At 35.6% G+C, this 22,390-nt stretch overlaps 1 protein-coding gene across 5 annotated transcripts in view; it reads left to right on the top strand.

Moving 5' to 3' along the window:
- The window catches only part of LOC131045794 (uncharacterized), a 266,420-nt gene that overhangs the window by 187,281 nt on the left and 56,749 nt on the right, over positions 1-22,390 (top strand). For all 5 annotated transcript variants that reach the window (XM_059221422.1, XM_057979440.2, XM_057979441.2 and 2 more), the window contains one exon: positions 14,075-14,307. In XM_059221422.1, coding sequence (XP_059077405.1) covers positions 14,075-14,307 — 233 coding nt within the window. The remainder of the gene's footprint in view (positions 1-14,074; positions 14,308-22,390) is intronic.

The raw sequence follows: 22,390 nt of genomic DNA, 5'->3' as shown, positions 1-22,390 counted from the left end.
TGCATAAAATTGATTTCTCTGCCCATTTACTAATCACACTGACTAAATAAAAATTACATTAAAACTATAAATTCAAGTTTGCATTGTGCCGAAAAAGGGCTTCCAATTTGCTTTCATTGTTATCAAAATTGTTTTGGGTTTCATAAAACCTGTTATAAAAAATACAAAATATGCTAGGTATGTAGTAACCAAGGTGTTAGCTTTGTATTTGAGTTTGCCCAATTTTGAACTTTGTGTTGAAACTGGCAATGTTCATTGTGTTGAACCCATTGTAATAACCCAATTAGTGTATGCGTATTTTAAACATTGCAGGAGTCAAATTATTTGTCAAACCAAAGATGTTCATCTGCCTATGTTGTCACAAAAAGTTAGTGCCACATGCTTGCACATGTGATTTGACCCTATCAAGCCTAAACAATTAAATCTCAACAATAGTTTGAGCTAGAAGAAAAATGTTTTACAAAGGTGTTCTTGACTTCATTAAGGGCATTGAGGCAAATCTTCAAGGCAAAATACCTTCTTGTTTGGGAGATGTTATTTTTCCAAGTTCTTAGCAGGCAATTAACAAATACAATTTAAACAAGAGTTTTTGAATGGTTGGAGTAAGAAGAATTAATGAATTGCTTTCTGGAGTTATTGTTCTGAAAACCAAAACAAGAAATATTAAGAGGGGAGGGGGTGAATCAATATTTCAAAGTCTAAGATCAATGCTTCTGGATTCGATTGTGTGAAGTTTTTTTGCATAACAAGAAATACTGAGAGGGGAGGGGGTGAATCAGTATTTCAAAGTTTAAGATCAATGCTTCTGGATTCAATTGTGTGAAGTTTTTTTGCATCAAAAAAACTTCACACAATCGAATCCAAAAGCATTGATCTTAACATATGGATTGTGGAAACTTAATGTCTGTTATTTCAAAGTCTTACAATAAATTTTAGCTACATGAAAGAGCAAAACATACAATCACAAAGATGACAATTTTATCTCATGCAAAATCCTTTTAGGTTAAAAACCACAACATACAAGAGATATTATTATCCAAGTGGACACCAACCCAATTACAAACAGGATCACCAACTCCTTAATGAGCACCAACTCAATACACCAGAGACTCCAACCACTATGAGAGCACAAACTCAATAAACACAACTTGACTGTTTTGAGAGTCAATCCCAGCATGCATCCGCAAAGGGACATTGAAAGAGTAAATGATTGGCTGTCTCTTCACTCCCTTTGCACATAACACACCAACTCGGTCTTGAAATCCCAATATGCTTTAATCTATCACCAGTTAGAATTTTGCCATGAAGTGAAATCCACAAAAAAGCTCCAGCTTTAGGGAGACCAATGCTGTTCCAACAAAGATAATAAGGCCACTTGCTTTCTCTCACTCTGTGACGTTGGATATGATTAGTAAATAATTATAATATAGTAATTATTCTTTTTTTTTTTGAAATAGTTATGAAAATTGTAGTTATACTTATAATTATAAATATTATCAAATAATAAATTTGTTATTATGAGTAATATATTAAATACATACGATATATTGTAATCATTTTATCATCAAATTAACAATAATATTATGTTATGATAATATTGTAATTATTAATAGTTAGTATAATTATGCTATGAGTTTTAAATGATATGGTATAAATGTTCTAATTAATATCATTTTGTTTTAATTTTTAAAATTATACATGGTACCATATCATAAATATATTTTTTTTGATCGGTAAAATTTTGATATTATTAATATTAAAGGTATCAAAATATACAACAAAAGTACTTCGGAAAGCTAAAACACTACCACCCAAAAATCCATTGTAACCAAAAGGGGAAAAATGAAGCAACTTACTATACCAACCTCAAAGCCCCAAATACATAAGCAAATACATTGAATAGAGACTAGAGACTGCCAACCCAAAAACCAAATAACTATCCACTAAGCCAAGACAAAAATTTACAAAGATACCTGTCTAATCTTTAGTTCTACATCTACCCTCCTAGTCCACATAGAGAACAAAAAACTCCAAAAGAAAGCTCTAATTGGACCGCTTTGTGGATTCTTTTGTCACCTTCTTCTTCCCGTTATTGGAAGATGCGTCCACCACCTCTGCATTCCTCGACGACTTGGCAATCTTCGAACCCAGTGGAAGTCCCCTCTTCCTCTTCGATTCCTCCATCTTGTTAATGCATAATAGCTTCGGTAAGATAAATGATTGAATGAGAGATAAATGAAGTCTCTCATTCAATCATTTATCATATCGATAACTATGATAAAACCATGAAGCAATTAATTCATCCTTCATAGCCATTCTATATTTGCATATGGACAAACTATTGATTAATCATACTATGTATCTTCCTCATGTTCATCTATCTAATGAATCTTGTATTTAGATGAATATCGATTAAACATAATTAATGATGACATTGATTAATATATTATCGGATTGCATATTATATTAGATCGGGTTGCATATTATATCGGGGTGCATGTAATATATATCAGAATGCCTATCGGTGGTATTATGTTAGTCACCGATAGTTATCGGTGTGTTAGTCTACATCGATAGTTATCGGTTGTCAAGGCTAACACATCGATAACTATCGGTTGTTAGCATTGACAGTCATTGATATACTATCGGGTGTTAGCGCTTGGTAAACACCGACAATCTTCGGTCATACTCCACACCGATTGGCATTTACGTAACATGCTGTTTGTTAGTATAAACAAAAAGGTACGATCAAGTAATGTCTTGATCGGTCATGACCGATCAAGGCATTGCTTGACCGTGCCTCATTTGTCATATACTTATAGTAAGTGGCATTCTTGAGATAGGACATAGAAAATATTAAATGTTCCTCTCATCTGCCACAAGCAAGAAGATAGTTAGATATATACAATAAGAAAGTAATAATACCAAATTAGATAATAGAATATAACTTGCATATTGAATATAAATTGAACATCATTTACATGGTATCAGAGCTATAGTTAAACTGAACTTGAGGCTGTTCAATTTTACGTAAAATTCAAATCAAGTATATATTCAACATCACAATCCTATCAATGGCTAGTGCTATCAGATTTGAAGACAGACTTGCAGGAGGTGACGATTTCTCCGCATGGAAATTCGGAATTCAAATGATACTAAAAGATAATAAAGTTGAATCATTCGTAAAGACTGAATCCAAAGAACCTGAGACTGAACCTGATCAAGCAATTTGGAGAGAAGGAAACGGTAAGGCTATCAAAATAATAGTTGATGGGGTAAGGAACAATATTATGCCCATTATAAAGAAACACGAATCAGCCTTCAACATGTTCAAAGCACTTGAAGATGCTTTTGAGATATTCAATGCCAGTAGAACCTTGGCTCTAAAAAGAGAGATAAATCATATAACCATGATGAAAGGAGAATCAGTCAACGCCTACTTCATGCGGATATCAAACTTAAAGGATGAAGTAGCAACCCTTGGATATGAGATCCAATGCAAAGAATTAACCCTCATTGCTTTAGATGGGTTACCTAGTATCTGGGAAATGTTCGTCCAAGGCATCAGTGCAAGGGACAACTTTCCAAAATTCAATAGACTAAAGGCTGACTGTCTCCAAGAGGAATCAAGGCAAAATAAGAAAGGAATCAAACAAAAGAATATAGATGAAAATCTTCAAGTTCTAACTACGAACACAGATAGAAAGGGCAAGAAGAAGCAATTCAGGAAGAGAAAGAGTCATTATGGCAAGAACTCTTTCAAAAAGGACCTCTCTCAAATTCAGTGTTACAGATATGACAAATTTGGGCACTATGTTGCTAAATGTCCAGAAAGAGCTAAACAAGCCACATTTGCCAAATCAGGAAAATTGAAAAGGGAAGAGGACTCCGAGAAGTATGTGCTCTATTCAACACTCACACATCAAACATCAAACAAAGTGAACTCCTGGGTAATCGACAGTGGCTCATCCAGACACATCACAGGATTCAGAGAAGTACTAGACTTTATGAAAGAGGAAAATGATGAAGAGGTAACCATCGGAGATGACTCCACACACCCTGTCAAAAGAGTTGGAAACTGCACCATCAAACTGAAGTCAGGTGTATCATTACAACTTGAAGGAGTACTATATGTTTCAGGCATTAAGAGGAATCTTGTCTCAATATCAGCACTGGAGGACAATGGATACAGAGTGACATTCATGGACAACAAAGTGTTGGCTTGGCCAAAGAACTCATCTATCAAGAAAGCTAGTACAATTGGTCAAAGACAAGGCTACCTATATGAGCTATGCACAGAGCCCAATTTAGCCCTAATTCATGAAACTACAGATGCCAATGAAATCTGGCATAGAAGACTAGGCCACCTAAATTTTTGAGCATTATCATCAATGGGAGACCTTGTCACAGGTCTACCTAAGCTAAAACAATATCATTCAGGGGCATGCACAGGATGTGCCCTAGGCAAAAATACTAAGGGTGCTTTTCAGAGTAGTACTAGGAAAACAAGTAAAGTCTTAGAATTAATTCATTCTGATGTATGTGGACCTATGTTTGTAAATTCATTGGGGGGATTTTTGTATTATGTGATATTTGTCGATGACTACTCTAGGAAAACCTGGATCTACTTTCTGAAATGCAAAGAATCATAAGAGATCCTTAATAGGTTTAAAGAATTCAAATCATTAACAGAAAACTACTCAGGAAACAAAATTAAAACCCTTAGAACTGATAATGGGGGGGAATACACATCAGAATTATTTAAAGAGTTTTGTAAAAATTCAGGGATTAAGAGGGAGTTAACAATACCTTACAACCCTCAACAAAATGGGATAGCAGAAAGGAAAAATAGGACAATTGTTGAAGCTGCCAAAGCTATGATTCTTGATCAGAATCTAAATATCAATCTTTGGGCAGAAGCAACCAACACTGCAGTATACATTCAAAACAGATGCCCTCACTCTCATCTTGAAGACAAGACCCCTGAAGAAGTCTTTACAAAATCAAAACCAGATATAAGCCACCTTAAGATTTTTGGATGTCCAATGTATATTCATGTACCTAAGGAGAAAAGATTAAAATTAGAATCCTCTGGAAAGAGAGGAATCTTTGTAGGATATAGTGAAACCTCCAAAGCCTACAGAATATATATACCCGGCCAAAAGATCATTGAACTAAGTAGGGATGTGATCTTTGAGGAAAACTTAGCCTTCAAAATAGCCCAAAGCTCTCTAGATCTTGAAGTCCATATTTCTAACCCCGACTTAGATAGAGATCCTACTCCTGAGCTTCAGAGGGAGAATCCTGAGGAAACTATGAGTGAAACTTTAAGTCTACCTAGTGAAAACCTCAAGAAAAGACCACTATGGGCCACCAAAACTGTAGAAGAAGCTCAGAAATTTGCTGCTCCCTTAGGAACCTTCAGAGAAAGCAAAAGGCCTAATAAATTTGCTAGCTATGTTGCCCTTATGAATGACCTCTCTAAAGCTGAACCAAGCAATGTATGAGATGCACTTCAACATCAAGTATGGAAGGATGCCATGTCTGAAGAGTATCAATCCATTATGAAGAACGATGTTTGGGAGATTGTTCCTAGACCAACCAAGAAATCTGTGGTTTCATCTAAATGGTTGTTCAAAATCAAACATGTTGCAGATGGCAATATTGAAAAACACAAGGCCAGATTTGTAGCTAGAGGCTTCTCACAAAGGGAAGGAATAGATTATGAAGAAACCTTTGCATCAGTTGCCAGGTATACCTCAGTAAGAGCTGTATTAGGCTGATTAGCCATTGCAGCAGCAAAGGGATGGAAGGTACACCAAATGGACGTTAAGACAACTTTCCTAAATGGCGAGATCTCAGAAGAAGTCTACCTAGAGCAACCTGAAGGCTTTGAAATTCATGACACAGAGTCTCATGTGTGTAGACTCAAGAAATCTCTCTATGGGCTCAAACAGGCTCCCAGGGCATGGTATGAAAGAATAGACACCTATCTCTCAGGACTAGGTTTTTCCAAAAATGATGCAGACCCTAATCTCTACTACAAAAGAAATAGAGATGATATGCTAATATTGATCTTATATGTTGACGACTTATTAATCACAGGAAGTGATCAACTTATAAAACAATGCAAGAATGATCTATCTAAAGAATTTGATATGAAGGACTTAGGATTCCTTCATTACTTCCTAGGATTAGAAGTATGGCAGAATTCTGACAACATCATACTAAACCATGGAAAGTACACTTTGGATATTTTGAAGAGATTCGGAATGCTAAATTGTAGACCCATGACCTCTCCTATGGAAACCAACTTACATAAACTTAAAGAAGCAGCAACAGAGTCACAACCCACTGATTCTACTCAATACAGACAGATGATTGGGTCCCTGATGTATCTGGTAAATACAAGACCAGATATCTGTTATGCAGTCAATGCTCTAAGTCAGTTTATGTGTGAACCAAAGGAGATACACCTAGTTGCAGTGAAGCACATTATGAGGTACCTACAAGGTACTCTAAACCTTGGTCTCAAATACAAGAGGGTTGAGATAGACTTACATGGATTTACAGATTCAGATTGGGCTGGAAGTGTAACAGACAGGAAAAGCACTTCAGGGTGTTGCTTCAGTCTAGGTTCAGCTATGATATCCTGGATCAGCAGGAAGTAGTCTTTTGTAGCTCAAAGTTCCACCGAGGCAGAATACATTGCAGCTTCTATGGCTGCCCGAGAGGCAGTATGGCTCAGGAAGTTGCTTGTAGGATTGTTTGGAGAACCTATGAAACCCACTGTTATACACTGTGACAATCAGAGTTGCATAAAACTTGCAGTAAACCCAGTGTTTCATGACAGATCCAGACATATTGAGATTCCATACCACTATGTGCGAGATATGGTAGATAGGAATGCAATCCAACTGGAATATGTTTGTACAGGAGATCAAATTGCAGACATTCTGACCAAACCCCTTTCCAGAGTGAAGGTTGATCACTTCAGAAAAGGTTTAGGTATGACAGAAAGGTAAATTGCTTTGTAATCTATATTTGAATACCCATAAGATGTTTAATGTGTAAACCTCTTTGTCATGTTAGGACAAATTTTTGGATTCTATCCCTTGGGTTCACATCTAAGAGGTGACGATCTCTCAAGATAGTGAACGCTTGTATGGGGACATTATAAGGTGATGATCTTATAGTGTCCAAACCAATTATCATGATTGGATCTCTGGTATGTCATGTATGTGCCATGATTGTGTTGTGATAAAACATTTGTATAAAAGTGTTAGTGCACTTATCACAACTAGGATAAGGTGAGAAATTAATCTTTCTCAAATGATTATCCTTAAGTATTGCATGTAGGCAATACTGATATCACATGCTTAGGTGATATCCTGTCAATTGCAAGATTGATATAATGAACTCCAGTATCACGTGTTTAGGTGATACTTCATACCAAATGATTAGGTGGTATGATTCCCATGGATGACTAAAATGATCACTATCAATTAAATTATGATGCTTGAATATATTGTCTACCTTCATCTTACCTAGCTAAGAGGGACTGTTAATGCATAATAGCTTCGGTAAGATAAATGATTGAATGAGAGATAAATGAAGTCTCTCATTCAATCATTTATCATATCGATAACTATGATAAAACCATCAAGCAATTATTTCATCCTTGATAGCTGTTCTATATTTGCATATGGACAAACTATTGATGAATCATACTATGTATCTTCCTCATGTTCATCTATCTAACGAATCTTGTATTTAGATGAATATCGATTAAACATAATTAATGATGACACCGATTTATATATTATCGGATTGCATATTATATTAGATCAGGTTGCATATTATATCGGGGTGCATGTAATATATATCGGAATGCATATCGGGTGGTATTATGTTAGTCATTGATAGTTATCGGTGTGTTAGTCTACACCGATGGTTATCGGTTGTCAAGGCTAACACACCGATAACCATCGGCTGTTAGCATTGACAGTCACCGATATACTATCGGGTGTTAGCGCTTGGTAAACACCGATAATCTTCAGTCATACTCTACACCGATTGGCATTTACGTAACATGCTGTTTGTTAGTATAAACAAAAAGGCACAATCAAGTAATGTCTTGATCGGTCATGACCGATCAAGGCATTGCTTGACCGTGCCTCATTTGTCATATACTTATAGTAAGTGGCATTCTTGAGATAGGACATAGAAAATATTAAATGTTCCTCTCATCTGCCACAAGCAAGAAGATAGTTAGATATATACAATAAGAAAGTAATAATACCAAATTAGATAATAGAATATAACTTGCATATTGAATATAAATTGAACATCATTTACACATCTTACCGTCCCTATTCTACGTCTTTGCCTCCAATTCCTCACGATGAGCTCTTGCTTGTAAAGTGCATAAATAGTTCTTGATTTCACTAGGCCCAATTTGGGCCGCAACATGACAAATCTTGTAATGTCCCCTTTTAAGATATCTTAAAATATCGGAACACTTAATTCAATTCCTCACACTTACACTGTGTAATCCTTGCAATTAAACTATGTAATGGAGAATAAGAGCAATATCACAAGGGCACATCCAGTAAATGGATAGGATTCAAGAAGTTTTTCCCAAAATCGATGATGCTGTTTGAAAGATTTCGAATGCCTTCTTATATCGTGTAAATGGAATGACGAGTTGCATTCAAAAGACGTGTCTTATTACCAACTCTTTTTCGTAGTACTAATCGCACCACTTCATGATTATAACTAATCGCTGCATTCATAATCCAAATCAATTGATGCATTAATCGATGTTTCAAGTCTTTCCTCATCCCTTTTCTTTCGTAAGTCTTACCAACCCAATAACTAATAAGTAGTTTTGCAATAGAGTCGTTATTCATGAATCTTTGCATATGTATGATGATCAGATGCAATGCTTAATAGGTTGTCCTCCGTGGGTGTATGTGATGGGTCTTGATAGGATTCATAAACATTATTGTATGATTGATATGTTTAATGATTGCTGGTTGCTCATATATCTATTCTAAGTTTATTAATTGATGTTTATCTGGTTGCTCCGCTGTGATATTCTATGATCGGCAAAGTCTTCCTCCTTGCTCATATCGTTTCCTATCCATGAGATTCTATGTGTGTGAGCGAACCAACTCCTCCCGTAATGCAAGACATAATTCCATCCTTTGTAATGTTTCATGGCTACATATAAATATCGAACTATATCACTCATATCCTTGATATTTACTAGCTATTAGCCATACTTAGTGGTATTATAATTTGTCTTCAATTAAACCGTCGGTGATAACTAGTGTATTTGCTGCTGATATCTGACGTGTAAATGGTTCTGAGAATATTGATGCCACATCGAGGCTTTCCAGAGACTTCTAAGTGTTTATTTGCCATAGTCGAAGACAAGTCTTTGAAACTCTCGTCGTTCATTCTCCTTGTATTTAATTGCTGCACCTTGAAATGTCTTTGTTTGATACCAATGGTGTACGTAATCTGTCAGATTCTTCTTCTCCTATTTTTTTTTTTCCCTCTTATCGTATAATTGAGACATCGTATTAATACCCCTTGTTGTCTTCTCCAATCCCCCTCTCCTCATAATGATTCGTTGGAACTCTTAATACATGTGTTGCTGATGTGATGGGCTGTATGGGAAGGACGTGTCTCCTCCTTATTTCCAATGATGTTTTTTTTTGTTTAGGAATAACTAAGGTTCGTAGCCTCATAAATATTATGGCTAACATAGCCTTATTAAATATTATTATTAATAAATATTTATTAATGTCAATCAAATATTATTATGTCTCCATATCTTAATCATACCTTTCCTTGTTTCTTTTATACATGTTTGCAAAGGCAGACAAATCTGACATGTGTCAGATTTGGTTTGCCACTAGGTGTTTATTTAATAGTTATTTAATAGTAATTAATATTGACTGGAAATCAATATTTTATTTAATAATTTGTTACTATGGAGGTAAATGGTATTTAATAATTTATTATTATAGAGATAAATGGTTATTCATTATTCAATAATAGATTGCTGATAGAAATAAATGAATGGTTAATCAGTATTAAATAAGTGTATTGATATTTAATGTAATTTAATTGTAAAACTTCTTTAATAGTTAATATAATATTAATAATTGAAATATGAACGTTACATTAAAATAAAACAATAATAATAAATAATAATCATAACAAATAATAAATATTAATAATCATATATTAAAGGAAAATCGTGAAGTCTCATAAATGAGACGATTTTCCAATATTATTAAATGTTAATTAATAAATGTTTTAATTATCGTATTTATTTAATCATAATAATCTAATGTCCAAAGAGGGGTTATGACAAATCTCCTTGTACCCCAAATGAAGAAAGATTTGAGAGGGGGATTAACTTCTCCAACATGCAACCAATCTCCCTCCATTGCCACAAAGCCTTCACCTGGTCTAGCTATTGCTATGAATGATGCCAATCCCCAACACCACTCCTCCCGTACACATTGAGAAACAATCCAAAAGGCCTCTTCCTTAGAGCACAGTTCAAGACACGAGGCCAAGAACAGAGAAGCAGTGTCTGCGTTTGTCTTGTGTAATGTCCCCTTCTCATTGATGACCTTCCAGTGGTCCATTAGCCTATTCTTGAGACCCGTAGGCTAGGTGGAATGAAGAATGAGGGTCCAGCATTGATGAAACGAGGACTTACTATTTTTAGTAAGTCAGGGAATGGCCATTCTGGTGTTACTGCCCTACTGAGCTCTCCATGTTTTGCCTCTGGATGCGATGATCATGCTTTTCTGAGCATTAGTTCTTGACTTACTATTTTTAGTAAGTGGATGTGTGGGACAATTCTATTTTTGGTAGTAGACAAGGTTCTGATTCTGCAACAGTTCTGTGGTCGTCCGGGCTCAATTTCATCTTGGTTGTGATAATAATCAGTACGGGAGTCATTGGCGACATAATTAAATATTATTTTCCTTATCCTAAGGTTTAATATTTAACTAATCTGATTTTGCTACTGATTTATTATATTTGGGATTAATGTCCATATTTTTCCTAAGTATTTGGCGAGCTTCATGTGTATTACGGAGATGTCGAATTATTGGAAAGAAATATTATTTTGTGACTTATCTCTAAATATTGGCCAAAGTATATCGTGGGTCCATGCCTTGGGCGTGGTATTTGACTTATGGGAAATAGCGCCACTTTTGGGGGTCCACATGTAGTGGAATGAAATGCAAATGCAAGGCGTTGAATTTGGAGGAATTGCATTTGGATTTGAGGAGTGAAGTTATAAATATGAGACTTGGGCTCCCATTTGCATCATCTTTGAAAATTGCATCGTTATGCTGTCGGTTTGGCTACTGAAAATCTGAGCTTCGAAGTTGGCTTCCTAGCTAAGTCTCAGTTTTGTACTTGCAAGATAGTACCTAGCTGTGTCCTTGTATTCCCATTGCTGATTGGTGAATGAGTTGCAGATTATGGAGTGTTCTATGCTGGATTTGACTGTTTCTGGTTGTTGGTCGCGGGATTGTTGAAAGTATATTTTGTTCACACCTCTTAACCAGGCGACTCCATCATTCTGGGTACCGGCTCATCCTTCCTTCCTAGCCATGGCGATACAATGTGTGAGTTTTTAGCAGTTTCAAATGAGCAATGAATTTACTAGATAAAATCAAACTTCCCAGGTATAGTGTGGGTTTTTGCACTTGCATTGGGATGTGCCAAATGAATAGTGGGTTGTTTGGGTTGTAGTTTGGATTGGATGCTGTTGTTAGTGTTATATTGTGGGATTGGGATTGATTTGAATTGATTCGGGTGAAAAATGAGGGAGTTATGAGCATTTTGGTGTTTCCATAGGCTGTTGAATTGTACTTTTAGCCTGCAGATTAGTTGTAACAGAAAATTATATTCCTGCTATAGAAATCTGCAATTACTCTTCTCATCTCATCTCTATTTTGTAAGGTTGTTTTAGTAGTACTGATCATCCCTTCTTGCTGCTCTTAATTGTAAACCCCACTGCATAAGTGGAAGAGGCTGGCTTGCCGCCTTCTAAGTTTTGTAATTCAGTTTTTGTACTCAGTCCTCCCACTGAATAAGTGGTTGAGTGATAAGTTCAATACAATGGTCCTCCCGCTGAAATATGCGGTAGAGTGATAGCTTAATGTAATGTCCTCCTGCTGAAATACGCGGTAGAGTGATTGAGTTTCAGTTCTTGTCATGTTTTCCCTGGATGGTTTACCGCCAAGAGTTTAGTTTCTATCCTGCTGGATAAGCAAAAGGGGCTAGCTTGCTGCCCAGTCATTGTAATTTTCAGTTTGTTTTATGGTGCTAACGATCCTCAGAACATCGTATGCTCTCACCCTCCCAGCTTGGGCTTTCGGTGAACAACAGGTGGAAGGGTTCCCTTTTAGCAGTTTGGATGATTTCTCTAACCTTAATGGGTTGTTGTGTTTACTTGTAACTCTTACTGTTAAAAAACAAAAAAAAAAAATTACTGGGATATTACATCTTGTATTTGTACACTGCATTCAAAAGAGAGTCGCCTAAAACCACAGTGACCTTATGGAGGAATTCATGACCTTTGAATTTGAAAACATGCTTTAGACACTCATTTAAATATTATAAGTATTATATTATTATTTTTTTAGTAGTATATCTAGGTTAGGCATCTAGAAGCCACAAAAACGAGCTCTGAAAATCTTGGTTATGGGTAATGATGGTATTCATCTAATCCATTAAAAAATATAGTATTTCATTACATTATTAAGAAAAGCGCTCCTTATTGCCATTCATGGCACAATGTAATTGTTAAATCATGGCATTGTTGTCTTTGCCACCAAGGTTCAAACCTCAACTTAGCTGTCGTGCTCGTGGACTTTGAGCCCTTGATGGGCTTTAAACTTGTGGGTTTGAATTGTTCACTCTTCTATATTCAAACCCTCACTGGGCTGCTGAGCTCATGGGATTTTAGCCTCTACTGGGCTGTTGAGGTCATAAGGTTAGACCATTGCATTAATGCTGAGTGTTAATGCTGCGGATGAGGTCCCCCATTTGTGGTCTAACTTGGCTTGGGACATGCAAATAATTGCCAAGGTGCCAAGCAGAAAAGAAAGAATAACACCCATTATCAGAATTCAGAGAAAGTGCTATATTTTGACCCAAGTATCCCTTAGGAGTCTGTCTTCAAACCATGATAACTCTAAAATCATGAGCAATATCATATTCATCTTATGATATAGATCTAAGAACTGTCCCCTAGAACAGGAGTACAACCATTCCAAGCAAGCAGTAGCAATCGACCCCATTCATAGAAAATAGACTATCACTTAAATTACAATATTTTATAGTACAGATTTAAACCAGTGTCAACCAAAAAACTGGTCACAGTAATGACTACTTATCACCCTAACTTACTATTATACTGTCCATACTGTCAAGTTTAACAAAAATAACTGGGGGTACAAAGCGCACATGCCACCATGCCTGACACCCCGCCCCCCTCTCCCTCCCCCACTTTATTTATTTTCAACTATGATTATAAATTATTTGTCATGATTACAAATATTACGAGTATACCTTTGCATACAAATAATTCAGACAGGTAAATCCCAGTGTTCCATGGAAACGCGTTTCCCCCTCCCAGGCCCAAGTCCCCCCGTCCCCGAAACCCGTCCCCGAAACTTTTTCCCTTTGTCCCCTCGTCCCTGAAGCCCGTCCCCGCGTCCCCGCATCCCCACCATCCATGGAACACTGGTAAATCCTCAACAAACTTAGGAAAGAATGAGGCTTTGGACATATGTTACTAAAATGTTGTCTAAATTGTTTATGTGTGGATGCTACATTTGGTGCATGTCAACATGGACATTGTGAAATTATATTATAATCTTTTTTGTGGTAGATAAATAATTTATTAATTACTTCAACCATATCAGCTTTGTTATTTGGATGAAGTTATAGTTTTGATATTGCTTATAGGGTTTAATCTTTTTGTTCAAAATTACTTATCCTAGTCCTTTTCCTTTGATTTCCTCAGAATCATGCAATTAGGATGGCAGATATGGAGAAAAGGACAGTACAAACTCTGTATCCCTCATCTGATATTAGTCAAGGAAACACTATATGGAGATTCATAAACAGGTTGATGCAGAGATTGCATTTTAAAAAGATAGATGATGATGGTTCTGAAGAGATGCAATTAAATGCTCTTAAATTTCCTTGGCATCTTGCACTGACTCAAGATAATAATCTTGTAATCACCAATCGTGGGTAAGTGATACATTGGACTCATGCCAGTAGAACACTGGTGATTGTTAACAGTTGCCTAAATTTGAAAAAAATGTTTTCAGTTATAATATTTTATTGAATATACTTTTGTACACCTTTTGAATGGTAACCTTCAGAATCTTTTTGAATGCAATATAATTTAATTATTTATCATTATCAATAATTTAATGTGGAATCTTATGAAAATACCAGAATTATCATATGAACAAGAAAATATCCAAATTAAGATATAGTAAGTGCAGAACTGTAATGTCCCCTACTAGGTTTAGGCCCGTTTTAACCATAATTAATCCATCTCAACATACTTATGACTTAAACTACGTTGATTAGGAGACAAAACCATCTTAACCGGAATTCAATCAGTGATAACATAATCTTCTTCCTGATATTGAATTGATAATTCAATCAGATTTATAATCTCACATTTACTTGTTCATTCAAATTACGGTTTCTGATTTTTTCTTGAAGTATATGCAAAAGTATATTGTCAAACAATATTCTGATATGATTCTTGATGATGCTATAACTACAATATAATGGAGGTTGCCTTTGGTCATCCAAGATTGACTTTAAATTCCTGAGGCTTATGCAAAATAAAGTCTGATGAAACAGAGGTAAATCTGAATATGCAGGAGATTGTTTATCTTTTGCTAATCTGGATAATGACTGACGTTAATTAGTATCGATCTGATAAAGATAGTGTTGATCTCAATATCAACCACCATGTAATAAGGAATGGAATTATTAGATAGCTACATCTGAATATCTCTTCTTGAACTTCTGAGGTAGTATCTGATTTATATGTACAAGAAAGTAATGGTGATCTGTATCAAGATCTGCTCGCTGCTCCTGAGTGATATCTTTGAAACCATACGTAAACTTGATTATAGATCTGCCTATAAAGGATACTGCTGTTCCTGATTTATGTCTTTAAGATCATGCATTAACTTGTATAATTTCGCCCATTGTAGGCTTTACAACTATCTGCTTTGTCTGATGGAAATCTCTATAAGTGTGCAGTCTGATGTGAAACTCTTCCTGATTTCTACATTAAATTTGTATGCTTCTATATTTCTATCTGCTCTGCTCAATTGAGCCTATCTGAATATAAGGTAATAATAAAATATCAATTCTTCACACTCCTTTCCAAGTACAACCCTTCATATTTATATCATCAAATCTCTTAGAGACGCCACCCTTCATAATTTCATCGTTTGGTTTATGGGTCGGCTATTGATGTTTATTAACTTAAAACTGTCCTAATGTTAACAATGAGCGATTTCTTGCTAGAGTGCTGCCCTTTAACCGTAAGGAGTCGACCATGTTATGTTGTTAGCCTACTGCTCTATATATATTAGCTATAACCACTGCTTTGTTTCCCATCCTTGTAATCGATGTCATAAATAAAAATATTAACCACTGCTCCCTTCTTAACATATTCGTTGCCCTAGGTAAATTGCTGTATGTCTAGGTATAATCAACCTTTTTCTTTGTTGGCTTTCATATGTGTTTACTTTGTTTTGAATTTGATGGGGACATCACAGTCTATTTGGAGACATCTATGACAAACACTTGAGTTATTAGAGGCTATTCCTTTGTTTGAAAACTGTCAAAAAGAGGCTGCACAGCAGCTATAAATCCTCCACAAGGATGTTGTTCACTCAAAATATGTTAGGATAGGGTGACATTAACCTTGCAATCTTAAGTAATTTTTCATATGTCTACATGATCCTTGGAATGGGTTGGATGCCTAGGGGACATGAGAGGGTAAAATATTTAATATTTAATCATCTATAACATATTGTAATTGCATTAATAGAGGTGGACACATGTTTAGTGATGGTTACAATTTATCTTGAAGGAATATTTCATTTTGGTATCTACTTTGGGAGCGGGGTATAAGTATATTTGCATGTTAATGCATATTGACATATGTCATTTGCATGTCTTCCAGAGTTTGGAGCCTAAGTGTATGTGTTGCTGTCCTATTTTGTAGCCACTGAACTCGTCAGAGTGTTATGGAGCACATAGGATTGATCAAATTTGATTGGCTATGGGTCAGGTGCCCATGTGCAAGCCATGTGATCATTTATTATTTTTTACCATGTTTATGAGCTCTCTATTATGCTAGGTGTGGGTTTTTTTGGTGGTTTTCACCTCTTGTTTCAAGATACCACAGTGATTTTCTCTCTCACCATTCTCTATAAATTGGAACCTTGCAGTAGTAGCTTAATGAATTGAGTTGTAGGTAATTGGGGGCTGTAGAATTGCTTAGAGCCTTACAGTGAAGTGTATTTATGTATAATCTTCTTGAAGATAATAATATAGTTATCCTCTTTCTCACGTGGAGTGTTTTCTTGAAAGGTTTTCTGCACGTAAATCTGGTGTCAATCTTAAGTATTCTTGATTTTGTTTACTTTATTTTGAATGTTCAATCATATTAATCTATTTGGGTAAATCTTAAATAATCAATTTCTTTAGATTTGTATCATTTTGTAAGAGTTAATATTACAACATATTTACATTGATTTCCAACATTTGGTATTAGAACTAATGGTTCTATTGAGAGAGGGACACATTTCTCCTAAGTGTTGAAGATTTTTTGGCTGCAATGGGAGCTTTTGCATTCCGAGTTTGCAAATTTGTGCAGAAGATTGTATACCATGGCCACCACCTCTTGTCAGGATATTGAGAATCTCAATGGTATTGGCTATGAGATGTGGAAGCTGAAGATGGAGGATCTCCTTGAAAAAACAGATTAGTGATTGCTAGTTTCACAAGATATGAAGCCATCTCCTATGTTTGATAAATTTTGGAAAAAGTTTGACAAGAAGGCACAAGGAACCATTCGTTTGTGTCTTGTTGATTCAAGTTGTTGAAGAGGATAGGTGAAATTTACAAAATTAAAAGTTTGTCTAGCAAGTTATGTATCAAAAGACATTTATATTCTTTAAAGATGAAGGCTGGTGATTCTATCGCTAATCTTTTAAATTCTTTTAATTTGATTATAAGTCAGATTGCATCCATGGATTTTAAAAATAGAAGATGAGGATAAGTTCATTTTATTTGTTCTTCGCATAAATCTGGGAAAATCTAATTGTTGCCATAAGTAATGGTAGTGTCTAGCCAAAGATGGACAATTTCATCTACACTTCTTTCAAAAGAAATGAGAAGAAAGACCATGAATGTTGGCTCCCAAGATGCCTTGCTTGTACGAGTAAGGTCCAAAGTGAAACAGGCTAAAAGGGGACTAAAAGAAGGATAAGTCAAAATGGTACAGTCATGACTAAGGGGTCTTACTAGATTGCCCATTGATGCAGCCCAAAACACAACTCACACACACAATACTGAAATTTTATTTATTAAATAGTAAAAAAGTGATTACGATAGGGTACAATGTCACTGCAGACTTTCAATGGCCTTAGCTCTCAAGCCTTACAAATTTGTAACATTTACTCAGAAAGTTTGCTCCAGCTTCTACTCATCAAATCTTCTAATTTTGCCACAATTGACATAAAATCCCATAGAATACTTTCCCAAATAACTTCTTCAAGTCAGTTTGAAAAACCCCTATTTATAGTATATAATGGAGAAGAGGCAGGTATCCCATGTCCAAGCATTCTAGAACATGTGTCAAACTCTCCTTGACCCATAGAATCTATGTGTAGGTAGTTAAAACCGTCATTTTTTCTATGTTTGACAGAAAGTTGCATATTGGCAATAGTTGCAAAAATTCAAGGGGTATAGGGATATATTTGCATGATTAGAAAGTTTTGCAGTTGCATGATTTTGAAGGAATTCAACTTGTTGTAGAGTTTTGAGAGGTATGTGGATAATATCTACATTGCATGAAAAGTTTTGCAATAGTAGATAATTGCAGAGATTCAAGGGGACTAGAATATTGTAGAGAGTTTGGGGTGATATGGATGTTGGTGATATTTGGGGTTAATAAGATATATCCATGATAGAGACAAATTTCGCAATGGGGATTTTTGGTTGAGATTGAAGGCAAAGAAGGATTTAGGCGAAGGTTTAAAGGATTAAGGACATATATCCTGAGCATGAACATCAAAATATCCTAAAGCATTGGTAAATTATGCAATGTAATGTCCCTACTATTTAGAGATCATTAACTTGCAGAACAGATTGTTAGAACATAACAAACATATATATATATATATATATATATATATATATATATATATATATATATATATATATATATATATATATATATATATATATATATATATATATATATATATATATATATAAGTAATTTAAATTGCAATCTAACTTCAATGCTCAATTAACATAATCATAATTTTCATCTAAAAAAGGATACAATGCCATACGTAAGTATGTCCTTAGGTGGCTGTGAGGCTCACCTTCTTGGAACCCCTTGGTCCCAAGCCCTCCAGGAAATCGAAGATGAATTCGAATCTTGTCTTGGGTGTAACCTCTTACACCCAAGCCATCCAAGGAAGACCCTTGTCTATTCCTTGCCTTGGGTGATGCCTTCATCATCCAAGTCCTCAGAGGGGATCGGCCCGACCTTTGAGTCCTGTCTTGGGTATAACCTCTTATACCCAAGCCAGCCAAGGAAGACCCTTGCCTTTTCCTTGTCTTGGGTGATGCCTTCATCATCCAAGTCCTCAAAGGGGATTGACCAGATCCTTCTCTTCTTGGTTGAGTTTTAGTCAACCAAGCCATATATTTGCATAACATTTTCAGTTCATAAACTATCCTTTGTGTTAACATGAATTCTTAATGTATTCTTTAATTAATATATATATCAATATGATTTTTTGCATCTTTTACATATGCATTATATTTCTTAAAATACCTTGTATTCATAATCCTTCTTAATATGCAAACTTATGTATACAACATTTAACAAGATTATATCTTTTTCCTATTTTTAACGACTAGTGAATATTATACATTAAGATGTGTATAAATATTCACTAGACTACCATTAACTTCACCTATCAATGAACCTTACCCATTACCCATTACTCATTAACTAATATTAACTAATATTAATGAACCTTTACAATTAACACCACCTATTAATATTAGTAATAATAACCTTCCATACACTATACCTATTATTTAATATTGGGAGGAATTCTTACCTCGCAGTCTGCTCACCCTTACCCTCTTTCCGTAGTCCGCTCCCTACCTTCTTTTTTTTTGAGAAATTTTAACGCAGCATTACTCATACTTATATACTGTAGTTTTCTTTTCCAGAATAATAATCGCCCCCCACCCCCCCCACATTACCTCCAATTCACAAATGATTTTATACTTTTCAACTTCCCTTAAGAGTTGCTTTTCTTCATACAAGCAGTCACCGCCTTATATAAAGTCACGACTGTCTGACTTGTAAATGTCGCACCCTTATACTTGCTACGATTTGTTAATATTTAATATTAACAATTGTTAACCACCGTTGTTGGTTTAATCACTGAAATTATCCTTTGACCACAATCATTTTACTCTTATGACTGTACGTAGACAATCTATTATGTTTTGATCGTATTAACCTTGACCACATAGAACCACGATCCATTATTTGATGTCGAACTTCCATATGTATTAAAAATACAATTTGCCGTAATATACCTGCGTTTGTTATCTCTAAATGATCTGCCACTGGTTGCGGACATGAATATAATCTGCATACATATGAAATATGACCTGCCACTGTCATCGTATTATATATGGCTATCTCTATATGGAGTATAAAATATTCTGTTTATGTATTTATACAGGTATGACAATAATACTGTCTATATACATTACAATATAAAGTATTTTGTTTGGATATGATCAGACTGGACCTATATCAGAATTGTTGTCTATATATATATATATATATTTCAGTATAGATTATACTGTCTCTGTATGATCAGACTGGGTATTGTACAACTGAACTGTTGCATATTGTCATATATAATCGTGAGCTGTATATCTGTGTGCGTACACATACTGTATATAATAATATATATTTCTGAGTCGTCTTTATGTTGTGACCTGTATATACTACAGTCTTCTGTATGCTGAATCTTATATATATATTATATATATGGGGACTGTACAAGCAAACATAGCAATTACTTTGACATCAATGACAAGTTTTAAATAATCATTCATTGGTAATTATCATATTAATTAATTATAATAATTTCTTCATTTAGGGTCCCTCTCTTTCTCTCCATATATATATGACGATCCAGGAGGGGACATGACATGCAATAGTGTAATGTCCCCTTCTCATTGATGCTCTTTTAGTGGTCCATTAGCCTATTCCTGAGACCCGTAGGCTAGGTGGAATGAGTAATCAGGGTCTAGCATCGATGAAACGAGGACTTACTATTTTTAGTAAGTCAGGGAATGACTATTCTGGTGCCACTGTCCTATTGAGTCCTCCTTGCTTTGACTCTGGACGCGATGATCATATTTTTCTGAGCATTAATTCTTGACTTACTATTTTTAGTAAGTGGCTGTGTGGCACAATTCTATTTTTGGCAGTAGACAGGGTTTTGAATTCTGCAGCAGTCTATGGTCGTCCGGGCTCAATTTCATCCTGGTGGTGATAATAATCAGTGCGGGAGACAATTGCAACATAATTAAATATTATTTCCTTATCCTAAGGTTAATATTTAATTAATCTATTTATTGGCTACTGGTTTATTAATTTGGGATTAATGCCTATTTAATCTTAAGTTTGGCGAAATTCAGTTGTTTTATGGAATGAGAAATATTTTTAGAAGGATATTATTTCACTTTGCATCGCCATTATGTGCCTAAGTGTCTAACGTGGGTCCTCCCCCTTCTTGGGCGTGAGTTTTGACTTAGGAGAATGGGCGCTACACTTGGGTCCACATGTAAGTGGAAATGAAATTCAAATGCAAGCGTGGAATTTGGAGGGATGTCATTTGAATTTGATGAATGAAGTTATAAATATGAGGCTTGGGTTCCCATTTGGATTGTCTTAAAAATCTGTAATGTTATGCTGCCGGATTGGTGACAGAACTTGAGGCTTCGGAGTGCGTCTCCCTAGTGCTACCCGGTTTCGTACTTGAAATACAGTACCTAGCTGTGCCTTGTATTCCTCTACCGTTTTCAGAGCTTTTCCATTGACATCTTGGTGTTGCAACGATTCTGTACTTGCTGGTTTTGCCTGTGGCTGAAGCATATTTTTGCTCACATCTCTTTGCTGGAGCGTTTGACAGTTATGGGTATCAATCCTATCTTCCTTCCCAGCACTGGCGGATAAGTTTGTAAGTTTTTAGCACGTTTGTTTGAGTTTTGAATTAATTATGCAAAATCAAAATTCCTAGTCTAGGCATGGGTTTTCTGCCTTGCATTGGGATGCGTGCAAAATAAATAAGGGTCTTTTTGGGGTGTTGTTTTGATTGGTTAGCATTGCATATGTTGTACGGTGGGTTTGGGACTGGTTTGAGCTAAATCGGATGTAAAATGAGGTAGATATGAATATTTTGGCATTTATCTGGGCTGCTGGTCTGTGTTTCCAGCCTGCAGATTTGGTTGTAACAGAAATTTATATCTTTACTATAGAAATCTGCATTACTCTCCTTCTATCATTTCTATTATAGTAAGGTTAGGTAGTAGTACTACTAACCAGTTCTCTCTTTGTAATTCTCATCCCGTTGAATAAGTGGAAGACGCTGGCTTGCCGCCTGATATGCAATAATTTGTAATTTTCAGTCCTCCCGCTGAATAAGTGGTCGAGTGATAAGTTCAATGTTTTTGGTCCTTCCGCTGAAATATGCGGTAGATTGATTGTTAATGTAATGTCCTCCCGCTGAAATACACGGTAGAGTGATTGAACTTCTGTTTCTTGTAATCTTTCCCTTGGTTGGTTCACCGCCAAGAAGTTTAGTTTCTATCCTGCTGGATAAGCAGAAGGGGATGGCTTGCCGCCCATGCAATTGTAATTTTCAGTTTGTTTATTGATGCTGACGATCCCCGGAACACCGTATGCTCTCACCCTCCCAGTCTGGGCTCTCGGTGAACAAAAGGTGGAAGGGTTCCC

Source organism: Cryptomeria japonica, chromosome 5 (genome assembly GCF_030272615.1).
Source record: "Cryptomeria japonica chromosome 5, Sugi_1.0, whole genome shotgun sequence".
Taxonomy (NCBI): domain Eukaryota; kingdom Viridiplantae; phylum Streptophyta; class Pinopsida; order Cupressales; family Cupressaceae; genus Cryptomeria; species Cryptomeria japonica.
This window is presented reverse-complemented; position numbering and strand designations above follow the sequence as displayed.